At 49.9% G+C, this 26,483-nt stretch overlaps 1 protein-coding gene and 1 pseudogene across 1 annotated transcript; one reads left to right on the top strand and one right to left on the bottom strand.

Annotated features, from left to right (window-relative positions):
- Positions 1-1,038: 1,038 nt before the first annotated feature.
- On the bottom strand, positions 1,039-25,955 carry CIMAP2 (ciliary microtubule associated protein 2). The gene is made up of 10 exons (XM_067709632.1): positions 25,744-25,955; positions 24,737-24,824; positions 24,116-24,280; positions 23,789-23,911; positions 18,731-18,868; positions 18,453-18,596; positions 16,641-16,802; positions 15,443-15,568; positions 11,393-11,526; positions 1,039-1,111 (listed from the first exon to the last, which is right to left on the bottom strand). The coding sequence occupies exons 1-10, from the start codon at positions 25,953-25,955 to the stop codon at positions 1,039-1,041; spliced, it is 1,365 nt and encodes a 454-aa protein (XP_067565733.1).
- On the top strand, positions 12,678-13,327 carry LOC137210531 (charged multivesicular body protein 4b pseudogene; annotated as a pseudogene).
- Positions 25,956-26,483: the final 528 nt, after the last annotated feature.

Here is a 26,483-nt window from a genome sequence, read left to right as displayed (position 1 = left end):
AATTTATACCTAAGTATTTGATAGTTTTGATGCTATTATATATGACATTTTCAATTTTTGGTTGTTTATTGCTAGTGTATAGCAATAGTTGATTGGGGTATATTGATCTTATTTCCTGAAACGTTGCAGACTTATTAGACCTACTTGCACCTAGTTTGGCTTATCAACCTTTTTGAGGATTCAGTAGTATTTTTTTTTCGATAGACAACATGCCTGTGAATAAATTCAGTTTTACTTCTCCCAAAACAGTCATTTTGACATGAGTGACGAAGTAACTTCTGTAAGGCACTCATGCTCTTAAGATTGTTTGAAGTATTTTTGATCATTATGTGAGTTTTGTGGCTTAGGCTGTGAGTTTATCTCCTCTTTTCTAAAGACAACACACTCCTGCCATCCCACCCAATCTCTCACTGTCCAAAAACATTGAGGGCAGAAGCTCAGGACATTGTGACCAACCCGCACAGACCCACCTCTGGGCTAGACTGGCGTGCCCACGAGTTCTGACTTTGGGAGTGGAACTGTTTGTTCCCAATGGCTGCATGATTCCTGGAGGTCAGCAGCCTCCTCATGGCATTTGGCCCTGCTGAGCTTCCAGGAGCATCCTGGGATGGAGATGGAGTATTCCCAGAGAGGGCCTACAGCCACCTTAGGACATATGCTCCACTCTCCCAACTCTCTTTGGGTTTTACTGATCAGGGATCCAAGGACTTTGGCTTTAGAATAAAAGGGGTTCCAAGAGTGTCAACCACATTCCACCCCTTTAGTCCATCTGCTGTCTGGCTCCCATGTTCACGTCAGTAGCCAATTCTCAGGATAATTGATCTCTCATATCAAAAGATATCTGGCCCAGCAGACATCACGACCTCCCGGTAGACATCTCCAGCAAAAGTGATCCCACCACACCTCTCCCCTCTTCCAGGCATTCCCATGTGTCCTTTCTCCAAGACCCCCCATTCCCACTCCTACCCTCCCATCCCCAGATCTGTCTTCAGGCCTTTGGATCTTCCGGTCACTGCAGGCTGTCCTTCATGTGCGACTTTAAGGAATAGGATCTGAATTGTAATCCACAGTTGGAGAGCACTTCCCCCTAGTAAAATGTGTGATTCTTTCCCTTTAAAAGACAGAGAAAGAGAAAATGGAACTGGTCCCTTGGAAGAGATTGAGCCCCCCATCCCTGGAGGGGCACCCACAGGGGATGAACAGGGTGCTTCCTAGGGAATCCTACATTAGTTGAGAGGCCAAAATTGATAACCTCTAGAGCTTTTCCAACAAAACAGCCTGGTTCTAAGGAGGAAATTCCTCTGCTATGCACCTACTTTGGCTCATCAGAGCCCCCAAACCGGTTTGTAAGAACTTCAAATACAAAATCCTAGCACCTAAAAGACCATCCCAATAGGGAGACTGAGGGTCACAAAAAGGAGGGAACTTGTCTGAGGTCACGCTGATGACTAGAATTCCAGCCCAGATCCCCTGACCACAGTCTAACATCCCTCCCATTGCTCGGATTCTTTCCTAAGGGTGGAACCATGAGGACTCTCTCTGGTTTCATCTCAGAAGCCATTTGGAAGGTGGCATTTTATAAGAACCCCTTGCTTTGTGTGTCCAACAGCATATACCAGCCATTATGGTGCACACATGTATGTGTTTGTTCGTTGTCTGTCTTTCCCACCAAGACGTAAACTTGATGAAGACAGGACTTTGATGTCTTTATTGATATTTCCCCTATGCCTAGACTGTTTCAGGTGCTTGAAAGGTGGTGTCCACAAATATCTGTCAAAGGAAGGCAGGCAGGAGGGCGGGCTTACAGGGCCAAAGAGGCCTTTATGATGATCCGGTGGGTCTCCGTGCCTTCTGCTCTTCAGTCCTCCCCAGCCCACTGCCCCTGGCCTGGCTCAGAGCCTCAGCTCTCACCTGACACTAAGTCGGCCTCCTTGTCTCCATCCGGCCCCATCCCACTCCCCTACCCAACAATGCCACAGAGTACGTCTTTAAAACACAAGAGTTACTTCCCATTTAAACCCTTTTGAGGGTCCGGAAGAAAATATTTGCACAATACATGTCTGATAAAGGATGTATGCCTGGAATATATAAAGGACTCTCAACACTCAATAGAAGAAAACAAGTAACCGTTTTTTAAAATGTGTAAAAGAAGAGATATGGAGGAGGTACATGGAAAAATGCCCAACATCTTGTCGTTAGAGAAATGCAAATTCAAACCACAAGGAAATACCCCTATTAGGATGGCTAAATTTGGAAGGAAAAAAAGCCTTATAATACCAAATGTTGACAAGAATGTAAAGCAATTAGACCCACATACATTGTTAGTGGGAATACAATCTTTTCAGAAAATAGTTGGGCAGTTTCTTATAAAGTCATACATACATTTATCAAGTGACCTAGAAATCCTACTCTAGATATTTCCCAAAGAAGAACGAAAGCATATGTCTACATGAAGACCTATATGGGACTGCTTATAGCAGCTTTATTCAAAATTGCCCAGACTGGAAACAACCCAAATGGCCCTCTCCTTGAAAGTGGATAAACTGTGGTATATCCATTCAAGAGAACACAAGTCAGCATTAAAAAGCAACAAACTGCTAATATAAGCAACAGTATGGATGAATCTCAAGAACGCCATGCAAAATGAAAGAAACAAGATTCTACATACGGCATGATTCCATTTATATGACATTCTGGAAAAGGCAAAACTATAGGGCTGGTAATCACATCAGTAGTTGCCAGGGGCTGGGGCCTACAAATGGCACGAGGAAACTTTTAGGGGTGATGGTAATATCCTTTATCTTGCTTGTTTGGGTGATTAATTACATGACTATATACATTTGTCAAAACTCACAGAACTGGAAAAAAGATCTCATAGAGCTATATACCTAAAAAGGGTGAATTTTACTGGCCCTAAGTTTTACTATTATAAATCTAACTTTTACAAAAATCCTTCTGTGGCTTCTCACAGGTCAGATAAAGTCTGAGCAGCTTAGCTTCACAATCAAGGCCTCTAAGGACTGACCTAACCAATCTCACCTGCCTTATTCTCTGCGATTCCCCTTTACACACTCCATACATCATCCGAATCGAACCATCTAGGGTTTTCCGGACAGGTCCTGAGCTTTTTGGCTTCCTTTCCTTTGTTCATGCTCTTTCCTTTGTCCTAATTTTTCTCCTCCCTGAAAGAAGTGAACACTTGTGGAAAGAACACAGCTTGGAACCCTGGGGAAGGGGGACTCTGTGCTGAATTTCTTAAGAGTCCCCCTTTCCTGTTCAAACTTCCAAATCTCCCACCAAAGCAGCATGCACAGAGGCCCAGGAGGTCCAAGGGGAGTGACCGGGTGTGAGCAGGTGGGGCGAGGACAGGAAGACTGGCCATGGTGAAGGCTATCTGTGCCTTAGCCTTCCTGGGTTCAAAGGGCCTTCTCTCCTGGTCTCACCCTCCAGAACGCTGTGGGTAAAAGAGTGGGGAGAGCATTCTGGACATAGAAAAGTCCCAGGCCCCTCCTGCCCTCATCCTTCTCACACTACCCTGTAACTGTAGAACAGGGGTTGAGTGCCTTCCCCAGAAATGTGGGAGCCACTCTGGGACAGAACTGCTGTCTGTCTGGTTCTCTTCTGCCATGTCCCAAGATGTGCCTGCCACATAGCAAGTTCTCAATTCATTTTTGAAGATTACATGCATGAATGCTGTTGCCTAGCAGCAGCTTTAGGAAATCCCTTTCTCTCCCCAAATTTCAGTTGTCTCAACTGAAAAACATTGAGAGTAATTCCTACCTTTTAAAGTTATCATATACAGTAAATACATATAAAATCACTTTGAATATTATAAATATACTCTAGTGATATAAGAATTTATTATTATTGTTATAAAAATGGATACTTACGATTTCAATTTCAGATTTCTGGACAAGGAATGTGACTTTAGTTAAAAATACTAAAAAGTTAGTATGCCTACTGAAGTATTTAGGAGGAAGTATTGATGTCTGCCATTTACTTTGAAATTTATCAGATTGTAAGGTAATTAATAGATGGGTAGAAGGATGATCATAGATAGATGATTCATAGATTAACAGACAGGAAGCTATGTCATAAAACAAGAAGAATAAAACATTAATGGTAGAGTCTAAGTGATGCATATACAAGGGTACACTGTAAAATCCTTTCTATTTTGGTGTACGTTTAAATTTTTCGTAAAAAAATGTCAAGTGAAAAAACTTAGGAGAAATAAGCTTCTGACAGATCGAACTGGAAGTTTCCTTTGCGTGGAGCACTGACTCATCCTTTAACAAATATGCACTGAGCTCCTTCTACACGTGCCAGCCAGACGCTGGAGTTTGAGAATAGAGAAATTCTGTTTAGTAGGGACCACAGGCATGTGAATAAATAATTACAATATAAAGGGAAAGTGCTCCAAACTGGGAATGCACAAGAGGCTGAGAATAAAGAGGCATCGTCTGGAAAAATCAGGGAAGCCTTCATATTTAAGCAGAATTGTGGAGGATAAATAGGAATTTTCCAGACAGAAACTAGGAGAAGAGTGTTTCAAGAACAGATCGCAGTGTGGCCAAAGCGTGGCCTGGCTGGAGTGCAAAGCGAGCATGTCCACATGGCCAGAGGGTGGCCAGATGGAGTAAAGAGACCAGGCTGTAAGAGCCAGAAAGGTGACCAGGTGGAAAACTTGCTCCATGGGTCCATCAGCCACATTTATGAAGCACCTCCTATGTGTATAGCTCTAAATAATGGAAAGCAAAAGGCTGCCTTTCCACACGGGAGTCAAATCCCAGGCTGCCTCGCTGGAAGCCCAGAACCAGCGGTTTGGCAGGAAGAAGCAGGTGAGGCTTGGCAGTGACAGGTGAGAAAGATTAGCTGTCACTACACATTCCAGAAGGAGACTTTACAACTCTCCCACACACGCCCTCCCTCGCCTGGACTGAAGACAGCAAATTGTTCAAGGCCAAGTTGTGTTCCACACCCATGGCCTCTGCAAACCTGGCCAAGGAGGAGAGGCTGAAGTACAGGACCTGAGTCAGAGCCCTGGTCCCCGCCCTGCCTGCTTGGCTGCGGGCCTCTGAGCCATTTCCCCCACCTCTGCAGGCACTCACGTATAAGATGGGAAGACAGCCCTGACCATCGCTCTTTGCCTTTCTACAGCAGCCTCGCAGTCTGTGGACCCTACACTTTTCCATCCACACCCACACTGAGTCGTGGCCCGCATCCTACAGCCGAAGCAGGGATTGACAATAGCACATCAACATGGAGGAGTTGTGAGGCCCCAGTGAGAGCACCTCCATCCTTCCAGACTCGACTTGTTCTCATTAATTCTTTACTCCTGCCTTAGTTTTAAATTTATTTTGACGTTTTTAAACTTCTAGAGTAGAATGATTGTTTCTGTTGGTTTCAATCTTTCATATTTAATATTAAAAGCTATTAAAGCTATGAATTTTCCTCTAATGGGTGCTTTGACAATATTACATAGGTGTTTTTTTTTTTTTTTTTTTTTTGTGGTATGCGGGCCTCTCACTGTTGTGGCCTCTCCCGTCGCGGAGCACAGGCTCCGGACGCGCAGGCCCAGCGGCCATGGCTCACGGGCCCAGCCGCTCCGCGGCATGTGGGATCTTCCCAGACCGGGGCACGAACCCGTGTCCCCTGCATCGGCAGGTGGACTCCCAACCACTGCGCCACCAGGGAAGCCCCTTACATAGGTTTTGATACAGAGTTTTTATTGTAATTAATTTCTAAATGGACTGTAATTTCAAACTAGATTTTCTCTTAGACCCAAGAGCTTTTAAGAAGACTACTTACTAGTTTCCAAGTACTTGGTTTTGAGGGTTATCCTTTTATTGTTAATGTCTTGTTTTATTGTACTCTGTTTAGAAAAAGTAACCTAAAATTTTCTATGTAGGGTGTTTTTAATTTAGATATTTTAAATGAAATTTTCTTAGAAGATTAACTTTTATAAGTGTTCCATGGATATCTGAAAATGATGTGGAGTAAAACACACCTATTCAAATCCTCTAAATAATTATTTACATGTCCTTGTCTGTCAAATTCTCAGGTCTATTAAGAATTCCCGGGCTTCCCTGGTGGCGCAGTGGTTGAGAGTCCGCCTGCCGATGCAGGGGACACGGGTTCGTGCCCCGGTCCGGGAGGATCCTGCATGCCTCGGAGCGGCTGGGCCTGTGAGCCATGGCCGCTGAGCCTGCACGTCCGGAGCCTGTGTTCCGCAACGGGAGAGGCCACAACAGTGAGAGGTCCATGTACCAAAAAAAAAAAAAAAAAAAAAAGGAATTCCCATTATGATTGTGGGAGTTTGTTGCTGTTATTTTGAGTGCGTGAAGGTTCACGGTTTTTATAACTTCTTCATGGATTTCATTGTTTACCATGATTAAATACTCATCTTTGTCCCGTTTAATATTTTTGCCTTGAATTCTATTTTGCTTAGTATTTGTATTACCACTTTTTGCTGTTGTTCACATTTATCTGGTAAATCATAGCTAGATATATTCTTACATTTTATGTCTTCCCCTTTGTTGAGCTCCTATGCTAATTCATTTTTCACTTGCAGTATATCCCCCAGTAATATTTTCAGAAAAGATACATTTGGTATACATCCCAAATTCTTGTGCATCTCTATTTGCCCATGAATGATAGTTTGGCTACATAGAGAATTCTAGTCTCAAGTCTTTTTCTTGTGGTATAAACAGTGTTTTCTATCATTCATGTTTCAGAAGAGAGGCCCCAAACATGTCTGATTGTCTTTTATCTAGATCGTAGGTTATTTGTCTTCTTAGATCTGACATCTCCAAGATTTTTACTTTACTTTTGAAACTCAGAAATTTCACCACACTTTTAGTGGATTGAATGCGTATATTAACCTCCATCCCTCCTGAAATCTCACTAAAACAGGAGTAAAGGAATACAAATTTAAACTCATATACCCACAAGGACAAAAAGCATAGAAGCAGCAGCAGTAAGAGAGAATATTTAGGAAGTTGAAAAGCAGATGGAAGAATGGTAACTATGTTAGCATACCCAAGAAAGCTAAATCCTAAAATAGAAGAAGTTAAAGCTAAGAATTCCCTCACTCCAAAAGACCGAGGAATTGGCAGCACTAGGTACCCCTGGAATTGGGAGTGCACCAACACAAGGATATGGATTGAATGTCTGTGTAATATCAACCTCCCTCTCCACTCTCTGCAGCCAGATGAATACCCTTCATGAATGAAGATTGCAGAATTTATTCTCTGGAGACAGAGAGGTTCTCTGTACAGGATGATACCGGGAAGAGTTGATGTCACGAGTATCCTATTTAAAACAGGGAATCAAATGGGAGTTTGATCACTAAATATTGAGATCTCTAAGTTCTTCTCCCCCACGTAACGTTCTGGCAGCCAGATTTACATCTCTCAGAAGAGCTTTCTCCAGCCAAGGCCAAGGGAAAAAGATCTAACAACACTGACACTGAAATTCCCCCAGTGAAAACACTCAGCTTGGTCATGCTATGGTGAACCAGTGGTCAACAAGTGCCCCAGAGTCTCTAGTAGGATTTTCAATTAGACATGAGTGCACTGTCAAGGATCACCAGATATTTGAGAAAAATCTCTGATATGGAAGATTGAGGCCAAAACAAACACGTGAAAAAAAAAATTGAAACAGAAGGAGACTATGTCAGGCAAATTTGTCTTAATAATATCTTCAAAGGATAAGAAAGCATTGTATCCATGAAATATGAGCATGTTGTTACTAAAAGGAACATTCAGAAAACAAAAATAACTCTTAGAAATTAAAATATGAACTCAGAAATAAAAAACTCAGTGAATGAATGAGAGAACATTTCTCATCACCTGAAAACAGTCAGCAGCGCAGCAATACTCAGGGCAGAACCAAGCACAGAACAGGTCTTTCAAATGAATCAATCAATGAAAGAGCATATAAGGAAATCCTTCTTCCCAACTTATGACTTACCTTCTGTGCCTCGTGGCAAAGTCCTCCTGACCCAAGAGTCCAATTGAGTTGGGGCTTCATGAACAATGAACCTGAGTCCCAGTGAGAATCATGCACTGGCCTGACCATCAGACACCCACAGGCACCTGATGGTTGGCTTCCATTCGGTAGCATTCATAAGCCTTAATTATGCCCAGCCATGTCCTCTAGGGTATAAAGTATTTCCCTTTTACAGATGGGAAAACTGAGGTCTGGAAGACAAAGGGTGACTCTTGGCTAGAGATGGGTCCACAAGAACCCATAATTGGTGTAGTCTGCCTCAAGAGTTCTTGTCCTTTTTTTATTTGTTTTTTTCTAATTATGAAAATAATATATGTTTACTTTGAAAACTTCAAACATTTCAGAAATAAAACAAGGTAGAATGCAAAAGACCCCCCAGGTGTAACCCTGGTCAGCAGTCTGGGGTCTAGTCCTCCATGGTGTCTTGTCAAATGCATGTGGCAATGCATTTGTTGATGGGATTGTTAGTCTCCTATTTTTTAATATTCATATGTATTTACTCTTTCAGACAAAGCTTATAATAAATGTATTCAATTCCCCCTACCAACCCCCTTACAATTTGATTAAAAATTGCACTAAATGTGTACATCAATGGGGAGAATTACTATTTTTTCAATATTGAGCCTTTCCATCCATGAACCTGGTATTCGCTCCAGTTATTCAGGCCCTCTTTAACATCTTTTAGTAAAGGTTTATATTTTTCTCCATTTATGCCTTGAATATACTTGATTAACTTTATCCCAATGCATTGTATTGTGTAGCTCATAAGAATAGAATCTTTTTCTCAATTAAGTTTTCTATTTGTTGTGGCTGCAGAATCAAAGGAAACTATTTACACACTTTATTGCACTTGCTTCCTTACTTTGCAGTTTTAAAATGAACTCTCGGGACTTCCCTGGTGGCGCAGTGGTAAAGAATCCGCCTGCCAATGGAGGGGACATGGGTTTGATCCCTGGTCTGGGAAGATCCCACATGCCGTGGAGCAACTAAGCCTGCGTGCCACAACTACTGAGCCCGTGTGCTACAACTACTGAAGCCTGCACGCCTAGAGCCTGTACTCCACAGCAAGAGAAGCCACCGCAATGAGAAGCTCACGCACAGCAATGAAGAGTAGCCCCTGCTCGCCACAACTAGAGAAAGCCCACATGCAGCAATGAAGACCCCACGCAGCCAAAAATAAATTATTTTTTTAAAAAAAAGAGTGAATTTAAATAAATAAATAAAATGAACTCTCTTCGATTTCTTTAGGTAAACACACATACCATTATAAATTGTGATGATTTTGCTCTTCTTTACCAATATTTTTATTTCTTGTCTTACTACATTTGCTAGAACCTCCAGAACAATGTTGAATAATGCCACTGATATAGGCATCCCTGTTTCGTTCTTGACTTCATGAGAAACCTTTGGTATTTCACTGTCACATTTAATGTTTTTGGCCTCTACTTTCAAAGCTCCCACCCTCCCTCAGGGTGAAATGCCCTCCTGTTTCTCCCTGTCTCTATCAAATCTCCATCTTAGTAATCTTTTCCTTGGGTCTTTGACAACAAAGGGTGATTTAAGCCATTGTAGTTTCTTTTCCTGGGTGATGTGCATTTTCAGCCTCTGTAAAGAACTTACCCCTTGTCCCCAATGTTCACTGCAGCACTATTTACAATAGGCAGGTCATGGAAGCAACCTAAATGTCCATCAACAGATGAATGGATAAAGAAGATGTGGCACATATATGCAATGGAATATTACTCAGCCATAAAAGGGAACGAAATTGGGTCATTTATTGAGACGTGGATGGATCTAGAGACTGTCATACAGAGTGAAGTAAGTCAGAAAGCCAAAAAAAAATATCGTATATTAACGCATATATGTGGAACCTAGAAAAATGGTACAGATGAACCGGTTTGCAGGGCAGAAATTGAGACACAGATGTAGAGAATAAACGCAGGGACACTAAGGGGGGAAAGCGGAGGGGGTGTGTGTGTGTGTGTGTGTGTGTGATGAATTGGGAGATTGGGATTGACATGTATACACTGATGTGTATAAAATGGATGACTAATAAAAACTGCTCTATAAAAAATTAATTAAATAAAATTCAAAAATTAAAAAAAAAAAAAGAACTTACCCTTGTATTAACAAGACGGAATTCGGCCAAGGCCTAGCAGCAGCTAAGGGCCCGGGAAGCCAGCACTTACAACATACCTACAAAACATCATCCACGGGGCAGGGCACATCTACATGCATTATGGCCTTCAGTCCTTAAAGCAGACTCTACAAGGTGGTTATTTTGTTTACTCTCACTTTTCAGATATAAGTCTGTCTCCAAGTAACATGTAGGTCGCACAGCTGAGTAGTAGACACAGAATTCTAAGCCAGTTTACAAGGGAAATCCTGTAGCACTCACGCAACGGGAGAGGCCACGGCAGTGAGAGGCCCACATACCGCAAAAAAAAAAGAAGACACAGGTCTACTTTGATAAAAATATTTAAAAGCTGGGGGTTTTTTTGTTGTTTTTTTTTAACCTCTCACTGTTGTGGCCTCTCCCGTTGCGGAGCACAGGCTCCGGACGCGCAGACTCAGCAGCCATGGCTCACGGCCCAGCCGCTCCGCGGCATGTGGGATCTTCCCGGACCGGGGCACGAACCCGTGTCGCCTGCATCGGCAGGCGGACTCTCAACCACTGCGCCACCAGGGAAGCCCTAAAAGCTGTTTTTAAATATTTAGATCTGGTCCCCCAGAATCTGGTCCTCATGCTCTCACCAGAATTTCCGATGACAGAATGACAGAATTTCCAATTCTAAAGTGCATGTTTATTCATATTTTAACATGTCTGAAGTTGAGATTATATGGCAATTGATGGTATCTTAGGTCAATAAGACACGGCGGCAGCTAACATTTGCAAGCTGTTTTACAGTTAGCCACAGTATTCCATGTGCTTTTTTCTTTAGGTTTCACAACAACTTCCTGAGGTGAGTTTTACCAGCCCCGTTTTCAACACCAAGAAGCAGATTCCATGTGGTGATGCCATGCAACGTAATCCTAGACCGTGTGGGTTGTGGGTGGAGGAGTTAGCCTCGATGGAGTTCCTTTTCTCCTTACCACCAACTTTAGACAGAATATTCCATTTGGGTCTCCACCGTCCCCTGCTCATTGACAGCTGAGGGAAGTGAGGCCCAGAGAGGTTAAGCGATGTGCCCCACCTCACATAGCCAGTAAGCATCAGAGCCAGGATCTGAACTCTTTCCACTGCCACAGCTGTTTTCCTGGCACTAGGGGCGGCAGCTGTGCTCCCATGGGAACCAAGCACAAGATGCTGGAGCCCCCAGCCCAGCCCAGAGTAAGCCCCTCTGTGCCCTTGCCCCTCTGCTGGAGCTCCAGTGGCACTCACTGCATGAGCCTGTCCCGGGCTGGGTCCGAGAGGTAGCGCTTGGATCCACCCATGAACAGGGACCGGTATCGCTGCCGATGGTCCTTTGTCTCCATCAGCTGGGTGTTGAGGTAGCGACCCACACCCACGGGGTTCTGCACCAGGGAGAAGAGGCAGGACATTAGCAAGCTGGATGCCTGGCTTGGAAACTTGATCTCAGGCCCCCTCCCCTCCCTCTAGGCTCCTCCTTACTCCATCTGTTACACAATGAATCGTGTTCCCCAAAGAGATGTGGAAGCCCTAATCCCCAGGACCTCAGAGTGTGAGCTTATTTGGAAATAGCTGCAGATGTAATCAATTAAGATGAGCTCATACCGGAGTAGGGTGGGTCCTTAATCCAATGTGACTAGTGTGCTCATAAGCAGAGACATACAGGGGGAAGATGGCCATACAACATGGAGGCAGAGGCTGGAGTGATGTATTTACAAGCCAAGGAGTTCCAAGGATCGCCAGCCACCACCAGCGGCTACAAAGAGGCCAGGAAGGATTCTCCCCTACAGGTTTCAGAGGAAATGCGGTTTTGTCGATACCTGGATTTCAGACTTCTGGCTCCCAGAACTGAGAGAGGATAAATTTCTGTTGTCTTAAGCCATCTAGTCTGTGATACTTTGTTATGGCAGCTTTAGGAAATGAATACACCATCCCACCCAGAAACCCGGGTTGTAGTACAAGAAGCGCCAGTGGAGAGGTTCAGAGAGGAGAGGTAGCCTGTCCAGAGTGACGAGTGAGGGCAGGAGAGTGGCAGGACAGGAATCTGCCACTTGTATAGAATCTGTCCCAAGGTCAGACTGGGTCCCCAAGCGAAGACTCTCTCCCCTTGGAGGAGGTGCAGGCTGGAGGTGAGAAAAGGAAGAATGTAGGGACCTGACCGTCTGGACCTCACAAGAACCGAGCAGGGCAGGGGGTATGGGCACACTGGGGGCCAAGGCATCGCTCGGGAGACAAGGAGGTGGAGTGGAAGAGGGAGAGCTGGGGTGTGGGCCTGCGGGATGGGGCAGGGGGAGCTTAGTAGGAAGGCAGGTTCCAAGCAAGATGTTCCCAGGGAAACCAGGAGAAAGCCACAGCTTAAAAATACACAGCTTTTCAGGAGGGCTGCGGCGGCAGCGGGTGGCAGGGCGGGGAGCGGGCAGCGCAGGCTGGCATGTCCAGCAGCAGCAGTGTCAGTGTTTGGGCAGCTGTTCGGGGCTGGAGTGGGTAAAGCCGGCAAGGGCGGCCCAACCCCCCCCGGGAGGCCATCCAGAGGCTTTGGAACACAGAGGAGATGCTAAGTAAGAAGAAAGAATTCCTGGAGAAGAAGATAGAGCAGGAGCTGATGGCCGCCAAGAAGAACGACACCAAAATCAAGCGTGCTGCCCTCTAGGCACTGAAGCGCAAAAAGAGGTATGGAAAGCAGTTGGTACAGATCAACAGCACGCTGTCAACCATCGAGTTCCAGCGAGAGGCCCTGGAGAATGCCAACACCAACACCAAGGTGCTCAAGAATGTGGGCTATGCCACCAAGGCCGTGAAGGCTGCCCACGACAACACGGACGTCGATAAAGCTGACGAGTTAACGCAGGACATTGCTGACCAGCAGGAACCTGCAGAAGAAACTTCAACAGCTATTTCAAAATCTGTAGGGTTTGGAGAAGAGTTTGACGAGGAGGAGCTCGTGACAGAATTAGAAGAACTAGAACAGGAGGAACTAGACAAGAATATGCTGGAAATCAGTGGACCGGAAACAGTCCCTCTACCAAATGTTCCCTCTATATCCCTACCAACAAAACCCACCAAGAAGAAGGAAGAGGAAGACGATGACGTGAAGGAATTGGAGACCCGGGCTGGATCCACTTAACCGGTCCAGTGTGGGCTGGGCCCAGTCTGATGGCCTGCGCGGCGGGCAGGCACGTGCGTGTGCAGGGCAGGCAGGTTCCATCACTCTCGAGTCTTCCTCCAAAGCAGTAGGGCAGCATCACTGCTCACTCTGCATAGCATGGTCTGCACCCAGCGGGACAGGCAAGGGGCGGGGGAGGTGCCTGCTGTTTATAATGTTGACTTTCTGTAAAATAAACTGTATTTGCAAATCCAACATTGAGCTTCTGGACTACACTGACTCCACTGCTGAACCTCAATGGATAGGGTCGACCGTTTGCAGTTGAAATGACCTGAAGATGTAGCCTCTGTCTTTTTAAGTCAGCTGACTTGTCACACGTCTCTTCGTAAGACTTGTATGGTACTGGCAGGAGTTGTTTTGTATTTTTTAAATAAATTTATTTATTTTGTTTAATTATTTTTGGCTGTGTTGGGTCTTCATTGCTGCGCCCAGGCTTTCTCTAGTTGCGGCGAGCGGGGGCTACTCATCGTTGCAGTGTGCGGGCTTCTCATTGCAGTGGTTTCTCTCGTTGTGGAGCATGGGCTCTAGGCACGCGGTCTTCAGTAGTTGTGGCACGCGGGCTCAGTAGTTGTGACACACGGGCTTAGTTGCTCCGCGGCATGTGGGATCTTTCCGGACCAGGAATCGAACCCGTGTCCCCTGCCTTGGCAGGCGGATTCTCAACCACTGCGCCACCAGGGAAGCCCAGGAGTTGTTTTTTAAAAGCCATAAGCTTTTCCTTGTCCTTAGCTGTAATAATGCATCTGATTTTGGTTTCCTTGAGAGCTGTATTTCTGTCCATCACCTGTGTACGGGCCCCTGTGTTTCCCACTCTGGCCCACTCCTCACTCCCACTCCCCTGGTCTTTTTGGAGTTTGTGACACTGATTTGAAATGGATGGTGTTCTCTTGAGAGCACGTGAGATTGTTAGAGTTAAGTCCCAGCTATACATTTTTCTAACGTAGCTCTAAGGTCCTTGTTGCTGTTTGTGATAACTGATAGATAACTCATACATTTATAATCAGATGAAACTATGGTTTGCACTGTGTATTAAATATCTCAATTAATTTAAAAAAAAAAAACAGCTGTTCAAAACCAGGCAAAACTAACCTGCACTACTGGAAGCCAGGAGAGGAACCACCTGATGGGGAGGGAGGTTGGGGGGTGGCCCTGGGGTGCTGGAAACGTGCCCTTCAACCCTCTGGGGGGTGGTTACATGGTGAGTCTATTTTGTGACAATTCATGGAGCTCTTCGCTTAGGACTCATGCTCCCTTCTGTATGGTTATTAGACCCCAGTAAAAGGTGGGCTTAAAAAATGAAGGACAGGAAAAAAAAAAAAAAAAAAAATGAAGGACAGGAATGAGAAACGGAATGAGGCTGATGCCCAATGCCATCTGGTGCATGAAGAAGGCAGGCACACGAAGGCAAGAGCTTAGCTGTCTTACACGAACACCAACAAACCGAAGATTACGTCATATATGGGGGATGGCTGCCTCTGGGGAGGGGGAGGAGAGGGGAGGGGGAGGAGGGGGGGAGGAGAGGGGAGGGGGAGGAGGGGGGGAGGAGAGGGGAGGGGGAGGAGAGGGGAGGGGAGGAAAGGGGAGGGGGAGGAGAGGGGAGGGGAGGAGAGGGGAGGGGAGGAGAGGGGAGGGGAGGAGGAGGGGAGGGGAGGAGAGGGTCCTTGCTCAACCAGAGATGAGAAATGGGCCAACTCCCTGAGCTGCCCCTGAGGCCTCAAGACAAATATGAAGAGAATGGAGGGAGCATTTCCCTAGAAAATAAGAGAGTGGGATGGCTCTTGGTGATGTCCATTAGCACAGTGGTTCTCAAACTTGTCCCTGGAACACAGGATCAGCATCACCTGAGAACTCATTAGAAATGCAAGTTCCCAGGCCCCACCCCAGGCTTACTGAATCAGAAGGTCTGGCGTGGGGCAAGCCCTCCAGGTGAGGCTGATGCCCGCTCAAGTTTGAAAAACCACTGCCTGAGAGAAATGAGACAGTGGGAGTGGGTGTTAGTCCCTGGTAGAAAAAAAAAAGGTGGGATGGGCTCCCTCAGAGCATCAGTTCCCAGGGGGAAGGAGAACTTGGGGCTGCCTGTAGAATTAGGAGAGTGTTCCCTGCTTCTCACTGTGTATCCCCTACCCAGACGCACTCACCCAGGTTCCCAGAATCATCGGGGAGGCCTTTATGCCTATCCGCTTGGGAGACAGCAGGAACGGTGGTTGGTTGATGTGTTTGCATTCCTTCTCTGGAGGAAGCCACATACCGGGACCAGACACGGCCTAGAGGTGAGGAACAAAGGCTGAAAGCTTGGCGAGGTCTGGCGGTGGTCAGCCTGGGGCCAGGCCTGATGAGGGCTCTGGGCAGCTGACCTCACCGCCCTGGCAGCCCTGAGACTTGAGCCAAGGATGGTAGGAGGTACCTGGCCACCTCCCAACTTACCAGGAGCCCATCCTCTGGGGGTGAAGGGGCCCTGCGGTACTCTCATGACCCCTGCCACCCACTCTATGCCCACCCATCAGCCTGAAACCTCTTTCCAGGTTCCCAAGGGCTCTCCCAGTCTGGCAGGGTCCAGAGAGGTGCTCCAGACCCCAGTCTGGGGAGCAGAAGCCACACAGACTTTGCAGCTAAATGAGTTGGGCTCCAATCTTGGCTCCTCCCCCTTGCTGGGAGCCTGGGCAAATCCCTTCCTATCTCTGGGCCTCAGTTTCCTTTCATGAAATGCAAAAGACAATCCCTCCCTCCAGGGGGCTGAAATGTGCCCTCCCCAGAGCAGGTGTTCAGGAAATGTTGGTACCCTTTTTCATTCCTCTGGACACGCCCACCTTCCCAAGCCCTTAGCAGTTCCCTCCCTGGGGGGCAGAACCTGCTTGGGGGTTGACTAATGTCCAGAGCCTACTCAAATGACTGGCTGCCGAGCCCCCAGAAAGGAGCCCACCGCTCCCCTAAACAGAACCGGTGTGCGGCCTTCTGTCGGGCAGACCCCTTATTCACACTTGGTCCCGCTCCAGTTTTCCCCTCATCCTCTCTGCAGGGGAGGGAGGGGCAGAGATCAATGCCCACTGGGCACTTCCCGGGTGCCAGGCTCCATGCTATAGGCTCTAGTACTAACCTCAATGAATTCTCACAGCCACCTGGTCATGCTCACGGGACAAGCATGTAAACCAAGGCTCAGAGAGTGACAGACACTGATCCAATGTGACTAGTAAGTACAATACCAGGATTGGGAACCAGGTAAGTCTGGTACCCAAGGGTGAGCTTTCGGTTGAAATAGCCACTTCCACCCCACCCTGCCCCCGCAGGAAAGCCCCCTTCCAAGAGAAGAAGGAAGGAAGGCCATAGGGGCACAGTGACTAGTTTTGGGCGACACTGGCTAAGTGTGGCCCAATAAATTCTTTCTGGAGGGGCTTCCGGGTTGCGGGGAACTTTTGAAAAAACTCCACGCTTCTTATTATGACATGACTTAAGTTCTTCCACGAAGCTCTTGAAATTCATCAGTTCCCTGGGCCGTTTTTTCTGAGAAACAGAGGAGGAAAAAGAATATGTTATGTCAGGAAAAGCAAGAGCTGCGATGCTGGACCCTTACCACAGTCAGAGACAAGCAGTGATCCAATGAGGCATCACTCTCCCCCATGCCTGCCACTGTCCCATGGCCAGGCCAGTCCACCCTGACCTGGGCGACAGAGACGAAGTCCCCCAGCCAGGGGTGGGGTCAGTCTGATGGGGTCTCTAACAGCCCCTCCTCCGTGCGGTGCCCTGCAGCCCAGCTTGCCTTCATCCATTTCTTCTTTCTTTCACTTGTTTCGTGGACATTTACTGAGTCAGGCACTGTTCTAAGCAGGAGCGATAGTCCAAATATTTAAAAACCAGTGTGACGGGGGAACACTCAGGATTCTTAGGGCAGCAAAACTACTCTGTATGATACTATAATGGTGGATACATGTTATTATATATTTGTCCAAACCCATTGAATGTACAACACCGAGAGTGAGCCCTAATGTAAACCGTGGGCTTTCGGCGATAATAATGTGTCAGTGTCGATTCACTGATTGTAAGAAATGTTCCCCTCTGGTGCTGATTACTGATAGTGGGGGCCTGGGCATGTAGCGGGGACAGAGGGAACATGAGAACCCTGTACTTTCTGCTCAATTTTGCTGTGAACCTAAAACTGCTCTTTAAAATGTTTATTTTTTAGATAACACAAAATAATATCCTGTGGCCTGGGCATTGGCTCTAGGGCCTACGGAGCGTCTGAGGCCCCTGCTCTGCTGACAGGACACCTTCGTAGCTGGTCATGGGGAGGCCTGGGAAGCCCCAGGGAGGAGCCAGGTTGCAGGGCTCATTCAGTGGCTGTTTACCAGCTGGTCCCAAAGAATTTCAACATTTCACCACCGCCACTTCCTAGCACTCCTGATGCCTTTACCACAGCACCCACTCCCTGCTAACATTCTATATTGTTTTCACTTGCGATAGTGTTTCTTTTTGCACGAGAAAGTAAGCACTTACTAGAAAGTAAGCACCACTGGGGCAGGTTCCCCTGCACTTAGACGATTACCTGGCCCAAGACACACATGAGTGAAGGCACAGTAGAGACAAAATAAACAGTTAGACAAATACTTAAGTCCAATTACTATGAAAGCAAAGCCCACAGTGCTAGGGATCACACAACAGGAATTTGACTGGTGCAGGAAACGGGGGCATCAAGCTAAAATTCGACCTCAGCTTCCCCTCCCAGCCCTCCAGTTCTCTGCCACTAACCCACTCAGCTTAGCTGGGTCTGAGATGGCTGGGAAGTGTCTCCCAAACAGCAGGACACTCAGGCCTGCACCATCTAGGTCCCTGCAGGCCTGGCAGCCTGTCTCCCATCCAGGCCTGGTACTGGGGCCCCCTGCACCTCCCCTGCAATTCGTGCTGGTACAGAGGAGAGGGGACTGGAGGTGAAACCAGACAGATGCCGTGGGGTTCAATCCCGGCTCTGCCCCTACCAGCTGCGTGGCTAGCCTCAGTCTCCTCCTCTAACACAGGGCGCCTTACCCTGCCCTAGCTGGGAGGGGGGAGTGAGCAGGCTACGGGAAGAGTCCTGCGCAGAGCCTGGCACACAGGGTGCCGTGGATAGGTGAGGCCTGTTTTCCTGCCAGGGGAGGCATAGCCCGCCTGGGCACACACCCGCACAGAGTAATGTCCATAAGGCTGAAGCTTGCTTTGGTCACCCGAGAAAGTGTCATAGAGGCCGCGGGTGCCCATGGATCGTGCCAGGTACGCCTCGATGCCACTTTTGAAGGTGTAGGTGCCCAGTGCCAGACTGCTCCCCTGGAACAGAGCACAGAGGACAATCCCTGCAGGTCCATCACCCCTTGGGGCCTCAGTTTCCCCATCTGCCCTGGAGTCCCCCCTCCAGGTCTGCGCAGCGAGGTGGGTGAGGCCTGGCCAGAGTAGGGGGATACCTGATGAGCCAAGGGGGGCGGTTTGTTGGTCATCCTGCACATGAGGCCCTTGGAATGAGACCGGTTCCAGGCACTCTCCTCCAGCTTCGTGTACGGGTTGCCCTTCTCCCCATAATTTCCAGGGCCTGGATAGTAGTTCTGGGGGCGAGAGGGAGGGACATAAAGGCTGTTAGTCCCACGCCTTGTGCTGCTGAGCGCATCTGAGGAAGAGATGCCCTCCAGAGGGTAACGGGATTTTCAGAGTCCCTGTGTGTTAACTGCCCCCCAAAACACACAGCACTGTGGGCCTGGGAGCCTCTGCCACTGCTCAGACCTTCAGTTCCCAGTTCAGACTTCACTGGGGCCCCACTGGTCTGTCCAGCTTATCCCTCACTGTTCCCTTCCTACATCTGACGCTTCAGCCAAAGTGAGGTCCTTGCTGGTCCCCAAACCTATGCCATTCTGGCAACCTCCTCGCCTTTGCTTGCTTGTGCCATTACTGCCACCCAAAATGCCCTTCCCGCCTTCTTGGCCTTGGAAAGTTCTTCTAATCCTGCAAAACCAGCTCGAATGTCATCTCTCCTGGGAATGAAGGCTTTCTTCCCTGATCACCCCAGACAGCTGCTTGCCTTGGTGGTCTCGGAAATCCCAACCACTACACCCCTGTGTTATAGCCCTACGTTTACATGAATGGGTTTCCCACTGTGCTGTGAACAGCGCTGCGACCTGGAGGGATCTGGAGTCCTGGGTTCGAATCCTGACTCCACTGCTTCCTAGCTGACTGACCTTGGGCATATGCCACTTACTCCTTCTTAGCCCCATGGCCCACATTTCAAGCACAGGGTTAGTAGAACTTTCTTCCAAGGTAATGAGGATGATATGAAATAACGTCTATAAAGCCTCTTGCACATGCCCAGTCCATAGTGGGTGCCAACACCTAATAAGTCAGGGTGGGGTGGCTGTCTTGGTGGGGCGGGATAGGAGAGAAAGAGGTAGGAGAGGTTGAGAACTGTGGCTGGAATGAGGATCTGAAGCCTCGACTGCCAGGGTCGGAAATATGGCCTTTGTATGTGGAAAGAGAAGGGCCACCCTGCAGTACAGGTGGGTGAGTGGGTAGCCATCGTTGGGTCAAGACCCGGCAGGATGTTTTCTGCTGCTTTGCACCTTTTAGCCACACGGGATCGCTGCCACTCCACATATGGCTCAGCCCTGACTACCTCCAGTCCCTGGAACCTCCCAGGAAGCAGCCCAGAACCAGGCCTGGCAGAGAGGGTGGGTAGTCAGGCCATGGCAGGCATCAGGTTCATTCACCCTCAGAGGAACCAGAATGCACATTGCCTCCTTCCAGGGCCCACGGTTTCCAGGTACGTTCAGGAGAAAAGCCCCAAAGGAGGAAGGTGGGTCTCAACATCATGTGCCGGCTGCTCTACTAGGCTTAATATCTTGGTCCTGGAGACATCCTGATGAGATCAGATCAGTGCCACTTGCAATCAATAGATGGGGAAACTGAGTCTCAGAGAGGCAAACCTTGTGTCCAAGGTCCCACCTCCAGAAAGGGGCAGCACAAGGGTTCTAACTTCAAAATCCATGCATGATCCTCTGAGCTTCTACTGTTTCCCAGGCACTGTGCAGGCACCGGAGGTGGGAGAGAAATAAGCACCACGGTGTCTAGGGAGACCTCAGAAGCGAGGGTTATAACAAAGGGGTGGAGCTGCTGATCCCGGAGCTCACAGACCAGGAGGAGCCCAGTGCCGGCACTCTGTCGGCAAAGCCTCATCTCTCCCTTCAAACCTTCAGGTTCAGAGGTGCAGCAACACACCTGGGCTGATGTGAATACCCCTGACTTTAACTAGAATGTTATGTTTCAGGGCTTCTGGGACCAGGCAGGAGTGCTTAATTCTGGGGGAAGTGGGAATTGTCATTTACAAGATTTCCTTTTAGGTGGACCTTGAAGAAAGAGTCATCTTCCCAGAAGATGAAGGGGTGGGACAGGTGTCCCAGGTGGAGGGGGCCATAAGAGCACCTTTGAGGCAGTTGGGAGAGGTATACTGGGAAGAGAATGGGAAGGCCTTGAAGGCCAAGCAGGGCATCCAGACTTGATTCTGGGGCATGAGGACACTTAGGAAGGCAACTGGGGCAATAGTAGGTGACCAGGACATCAGTCCTGGGGGCGCCCCTGGGCAGGGGGAGTGTGGCTTGGGCTTGGGCAGAGGTCAAGGGGATGGAAGGAGGAGGATGGGAGACAGAAGCACAGACGCCCGTGACTACAGGAGAACAAGGTGCCCGTGGGCCTCCGGCTCTGGCCGCTGGGCGGTGCCATTGCCCAGGAAGAGCAGGCCTGTGGGAGATGCTGACATCGCAGGAGCAGGGCATGCAGAGTTTGAGGAGCCTGGAGGACCCCGGGGTGGGGATCTGAAGCCATGTGCATGGAGCCTGGCTGCGCAAGAGAGAACACCCCACAGAGGGTGGTGGGGAGGGCAGGGCCTGGGAAAGAGAAGCCATGGAGGGAGGCTGGCAGAGGAGCTCCAAGGACACAGAGTCCAGTGTCCCCACAGCCAAGGGAGGGCAGAGCGTACTAGGAGGAGGATGGAGGCAGAGCCCAGTGCCAGCACAGGAGGCGCTGGCTTTGCAGGGGTGTGCTTCAACAGCCCATCCGCTCTGGGGAAGGATTTACAGGACCCAAAGCAGGCACCCACAGCTTTGGCACTGGCGCTGCGGAGGCCCCCATGGAGAAGTCAGCACCCTGCACAGGTGGCATTTGTAGGCCTGTCCCACCCACACTGGGGGGACAACTGGAGGGACCAGAGGCCAGAGGAGGCCATCAGGTTCCCAGCCCAGAGCAAGATGGTAGCTGAGAAAGTCGGGCCTTGGATGTGAGCTCTTCCCGGGGCTGCCTTCTGCCCACTGGGGCAGTGCCACCTCCTTGAACTTTCTGTCCAGCCCTGAGCCCAGGAGAGTGGCTCGGGGAAATCCCGCAGGGCCCAGTGAGGTTACTGCAGGAGCAGATGTGGGGACCAGAGAGAAGAAGAGACAGCTGGAATGGAGGGACAGGCCGTGGGACCTTCACCCTTCTCAGCCAAACTCGCAGATGCTCCAGCGCTGGGGACCGGGCACAGGAGGAAACAGACAGCATCTGATTTGTTCCCCCAACTCCTCTGCCTTCAGTGGGGCTGGGCTCTGCCATTAGATCCTGTCCTCCACGGATGGTCAAGGAACAAACCAAGTGAGCCCAGCCTACGGGTCAAGTGCAGTTGTTACGTGTGGACACCTTGGACTCAATCCTGCCTCTGCCGCTTAGTAGCTCTGTGACCTTGGGCAGTCACTTAACCTCTCTGTGCTCGTTTTCTGTCTGTAAGTGGCGATGACAGTGCCTGCTTCACAGGGCTGTGGTGAGGACTACATTCATTAGTACACTCACGTGCTTAGAACAGTGCCTGGCACACGGCAAGTGCTGCATTAAGTGTCGGCTATTATTACTTTAGACTTGAAGGAAATCACTCATTTTTCAGTGCCTCCAGCCAGCCCCTCTCCCCACAGTGCAGTTACAGCTTCTGCACCTGAGGATGCATGTGCACGTCCCCTGAACGTGGCAAGGAGTAATTCCCAGGCTCCACAGAAGGCTTCACAGTGGTGAGGTGTGGAGGTGAGGCCCTGGCTTGGGGTTTGCCCATTTGGCCCACTGGGGCAAGATGTTTATCCTCTCTGAGCCTCCAGGGCCTCGTCTGGAGTGGTTATAAAAAATTAGAGTGTTTTGGAGAACCAGTACTTAGTAGGCAGGCATGGGTTTAGTCCACAAAGACTTATCACGTGCCAGGAGCTGCTAGGACCTGGGGATTCTGCAGCGAACCAACCGGGCAGATGTGGTCCACCCTCGGGGGCTGCTGTGCGCTGGGAGAGAGACGCTGAACCCACAGCCACAATTGGGGCTCCTGGGAAAGGGAGATGGCCCCTCATGGGGTCAGGTCAGACCTCGGAGCTGAGAGCTGAGGGATGAGCAGGGGGTCCTTAGGTGAAGGGGCCGCTGGTGGCGGAATGGTACTTCTGGTAGAGGGGAGAGCAGGGGCAAAGCACAGGGCGAGTGCTGTGCCTCACTTTGAGGCGTGAGGAGGGCAAGGGTGTCCAGCCCAGGGAGCGTGAGGGGCAGGGGAGGAGGGGTGGCACTGGCAGCGTGGGTGTGACTCCCGCCTTTGCCCGCATGACCCTATGGAGCCTGAACCCCACTCATCCCGACCCACACCGATGCCACGGCAGCCCTCCCGCCACCCCCACCTCTCACCACAGTCACCTCCCCTCTGGATGCCTCCGATCCCCTCCCCCACAAGCATGTCACTCAGTACCCCTCCCACACACAGCAAAACCCTCCTCCGCTGTCCTCCCACAGCACCTGGAATCAAACCCGAGGCCCTCACCTTGCCAGAAGGGCCTCATGTCCTGGTCCTCACCCCTCTGCTCTTGCCTCCTCCCCCCTCACTCACAGATTCCGTGAGTCTCCATTGCTCACCTACCACAGGTTTTGCTCGAACACCACCTCCTCCCAGAAGTCTTCCCTGACTACCCTATAAATGGCACCTCATCGTTCACCATCTCTCCCTGTCTCATTTTTCCCCATGGCCCTCATTATATGTGATTTGCTTCTCTGTACCATTGTTTCTACCACTAGGACCACAGCTCCATGAGGGCAGGGACCTTGTCTTCATCACTGCTGGATCATTACGTGGCACTAGAGGGCGCTCAACCATTATTTACTGGATGGCTGGATGGCTATAGATATGGAGGAGTTTGTTGAGCACCTAATGTATGCCTGGCTCTGTGCCAGGGACTCAAAGATGAACCAGACCCATCTCTGCCGGCAGGGAGCTCCTGATCTGGTGGGGGAGATGCAGAAACCTACGACAGCCAGTGGGCTGAAAGCTGTGGAACTGGAAAGCAGAGGGGCTGTGGGGTCCCAGAGGGGAGCCTGGCCAAGTCTGGGAAGAAGAACGGTAGGAGAAAGGGCGCTTCCAGCCCCACCCAGGCTGCATGCTCTTCAGACAGAGCAGAGGGTAGGAGGGATCCCACTCCGTGTATGAGAACACCTACCCCAATGAGTCCTCGGAAGCGAATCTCCCCGGAGCTGAGCAGCCCCCGAGTGCTGCCCGGTTTCTCCTGCAACTCTTCTAAGAAGTCTTTGGAGTTGTAGGAGCCAGGCCCCAGCTCTTCCTTCTGCCCCAAGAGAAGAGAGCAGAGTTGAAAACTTTACACTTGGGAGTGTCCACACGGGCAGGAGTCCAGGCGAGGATGTGTTCCTTAAAGGATGAGGTCTACCTGGGCCTGGGAGGACACTGCAGGCCACCCTGGGGGCAGGCAGGACCGGGCAGGAGGACCTGGCACCAGCAGTAGGGCAGGGTGGGGCCCCAGGGGCCTCACCTGCTGCCGCTTCTCTTTGAGGATGGCCCGGTACTGGAAGTGGGGCAGCTGCGTCAGCCAGGTGGCTTCCTGGGCCTTGGCGCAGCCTGTGCCCACCTCCTTCTTCAACTTCTTGATGCTGAAGCAGGTCTCCTTGCAACCATAGGTCCCAGGTCCTATGTGGGACTGAGTCAGAGCACAGTCAGAGCGAGGCCAGCCACACCCACGAGTCCACCCACAGAGCAAGTCCTCTCTAAGCTGTCACCCTGACCTGGGAGTGGACAGGCAATACCCCTCTGGGGGCCCCTCCCCCAGCCCCGAGCCTGGCCCTCAAGGTGCAACCATGACATCCTCTGTCACTGGCCCCCTTACACTTCAGAGAGAGCCCGCAGCCAGTCTGTGCAAGAGCTGCAAGTGGAACCCAGGTCTCTGTGGATCCGACCCATGCTGTTTTCATTACAGTCCTGCGTTTATCAAACACATTGAGGCCCCAGCTCTGATTCAAGCTCTGAGCTGTGGGCTGAGGACACGGAGGGGTGTGAGGCATGCCCCTTACACAAATCAGCTCATCTGTCACAGGGAGGGACTCAGAGGGGCAGTGGCCAGACCATGTGGGAGACTCGGGAAGCTATGCAAACTCACCACATCCACAGAGTAAACCCTGGAGTACGGGGCCTCCCTGAAGGCGCTGAACTTCTTCTGGTTGGGATAGACAGCGGAGACGTCAAACCTGGGAGGGACAGATGCCCAGTGAGAGGCACCCAGCCCTGATGAGGGCAGTTCTGGGTGGTGGGAGAGTTGGCATCCCACGGGAGGTGACTTTGGAGCTGGCCCATGAAGGATGAGCAGGGCTGCTGCCTCCTCAGGGTCTTCGTCCTTCCAGGTTCCCTCTCCCTAGATTCCACCCTTGTCTGGTCCCCTAACCCCCTGCTGGGAACCTTTACTCAAAATCACCTTCTCAGTGCAACCACCAGCCGCACCATCCCCTGCACTCGCAGGTTCCCCCTCCCCACTTCCTTTTTCTCCATAGCCCTTATCACTAGCCAACATTTTATATCTTTTTCTTTTTTTGTTTATTATCCACTCCCACCACCCCTCCCATATGAAGGCAAGCTCATGAGCAAGGGCTTTGCTGTTTTGTTCACTATTTTATCCCCAGATGCTAGAACTGTGCCTGGAACATAGTAGGTGATATATATATATATATATATATATATATATATATATATATATATATCACCTATCACATATATATATGTGTGTGTGTGTGTGTGTGTATATATATATATATACCACCTATGATATGATACATATATCATAGGTGGTATATATATATATGATATACACACGATATATGTCATACGTATGAATGAAGAAAGACACCCGGGTTGAAATCCAACCCATGACTTTTGGGCTGAGTGACCTACTATGGGCCAGGCCACTTGGCCTCTCTGAGCAGCACATAGTAGGTGCTTCTGAAATGATTTTAAATAACTTAATAACGGTGGTAAAAGACTCTGGGCCGGGAAGTGCGGCAGGCAGGAGAGGTATAGAAAGTCCCGCCCCCACCCCTCACTGCCAGCCCTACGCCCCCCCCCCCCCCCCCCGTCAAGGGAGCCCGTGAACCAGTTGGTGGCCATGGCGCTGGCCCGCCCGCCGCGGCGAGTTCCGCGCGCTCGCGGAACTCGACTGTGGGAGTTTTCCGCGCCCGCCGGCAGGCCAGACCGGCTTCTGCCACCGCCGCCACCGCTGCCACGGCAACCCAGGCCTTGCGATTTGTGATCGCCACAGACCTGTGCGCTGCGTGTTTGCCCGCGCTGCGCCCCTGCAGGCGCGCCCGCAGGGTCCCCGACTTTTCCATTCGGCTATGCACATTTTCATTGCTGCCCTGCCAGACATCCTTCCCCGAGCCCGGCAGATTTAATGGCCCCTCGCGGTGGTTACTATGGATGCCATTTGGTCGGGTTTTAGAGTCATTAGTTGAGGAACCGTTTCCGATTTCTTGCTTTATGGCAGAGCCCCGCGCAGGGCCTGGTGGAGCGCAAAGGCCTCTTGATGTTCACCTTATGCTGGTGGGACCAGTGAGACACACAGAAACGGCTCGCTTAGGCAAAGGGCATTCCATTCCTTCTCCACTCTGGGGAGGGGAGGAGGAGAAAGAGGGAACGGGCAAGGGGGGCCAGAGCGTGGAGGGCAGGAATAAGGTGGTCAGGAGAGAGGTAGGGTTGCAGGGATGGTGTCAGGACTCATTCCTCCCCCAGTTACCTGGACACCCACTCTGGGCAGACACTGTGCAGGGTGCCTGGGACCCAGATATGGTCCCTTCCTGGAAAGTCTAGAGGGGGAAACAATGACTACACAGTGTGACCAGGTCAGTGTGATAGGGAGG

The sequence above is a fragment of the Pseudorca crassidens genome, chromosome 2 (assembly GCF_039906515.1).
Source record: "Pseudorca crassidens isolate mPseCra1 chromosome 2, mPseCra1.hap1, whole genome shotgun sequence".
In the NCBI taxonomy this organism is placed as follows: Eukaryota; Metazoa; Chordata; class Mammalia; order Artiodactyla; family Delphinidae; genus Pseudorca; species Pseudorca crassidens.
The sequence above is the reverse complement of the archived record's forward strand: the minus strand, read 5'-3'. Positions and strand labels throughout refer to the sequence as shown.

What these genes read in the sequence shown, in the direction of transcription:
- CIMAP2 (XM_067709632.1), bottom strand. Translation starts at nt 25,955, where the DNA reads ATGGAAAAGTCGGGGACCCTGCGGGCGCGCCTGCAGGGGCGCAGCGCG. An exon ending in ATGGACATTACTCTGTGCGG is followed by an intron (nt 16,803 to 18,452) that starts GTGTGTGCCCAG and finishes TCTGTTTCTCAG; the next exon opens with AAAAAACGGCCCAGGGAACT. An exon ending in GCCAGTGTCGCCCAAAACTA is followed by an intron (nt 15,569 to 16,640) that starts GTCACTGTGCCC and finishes CCTCACCTCTAG; the next exon opens with GCCGTGTCTGGTCCCGGTAT.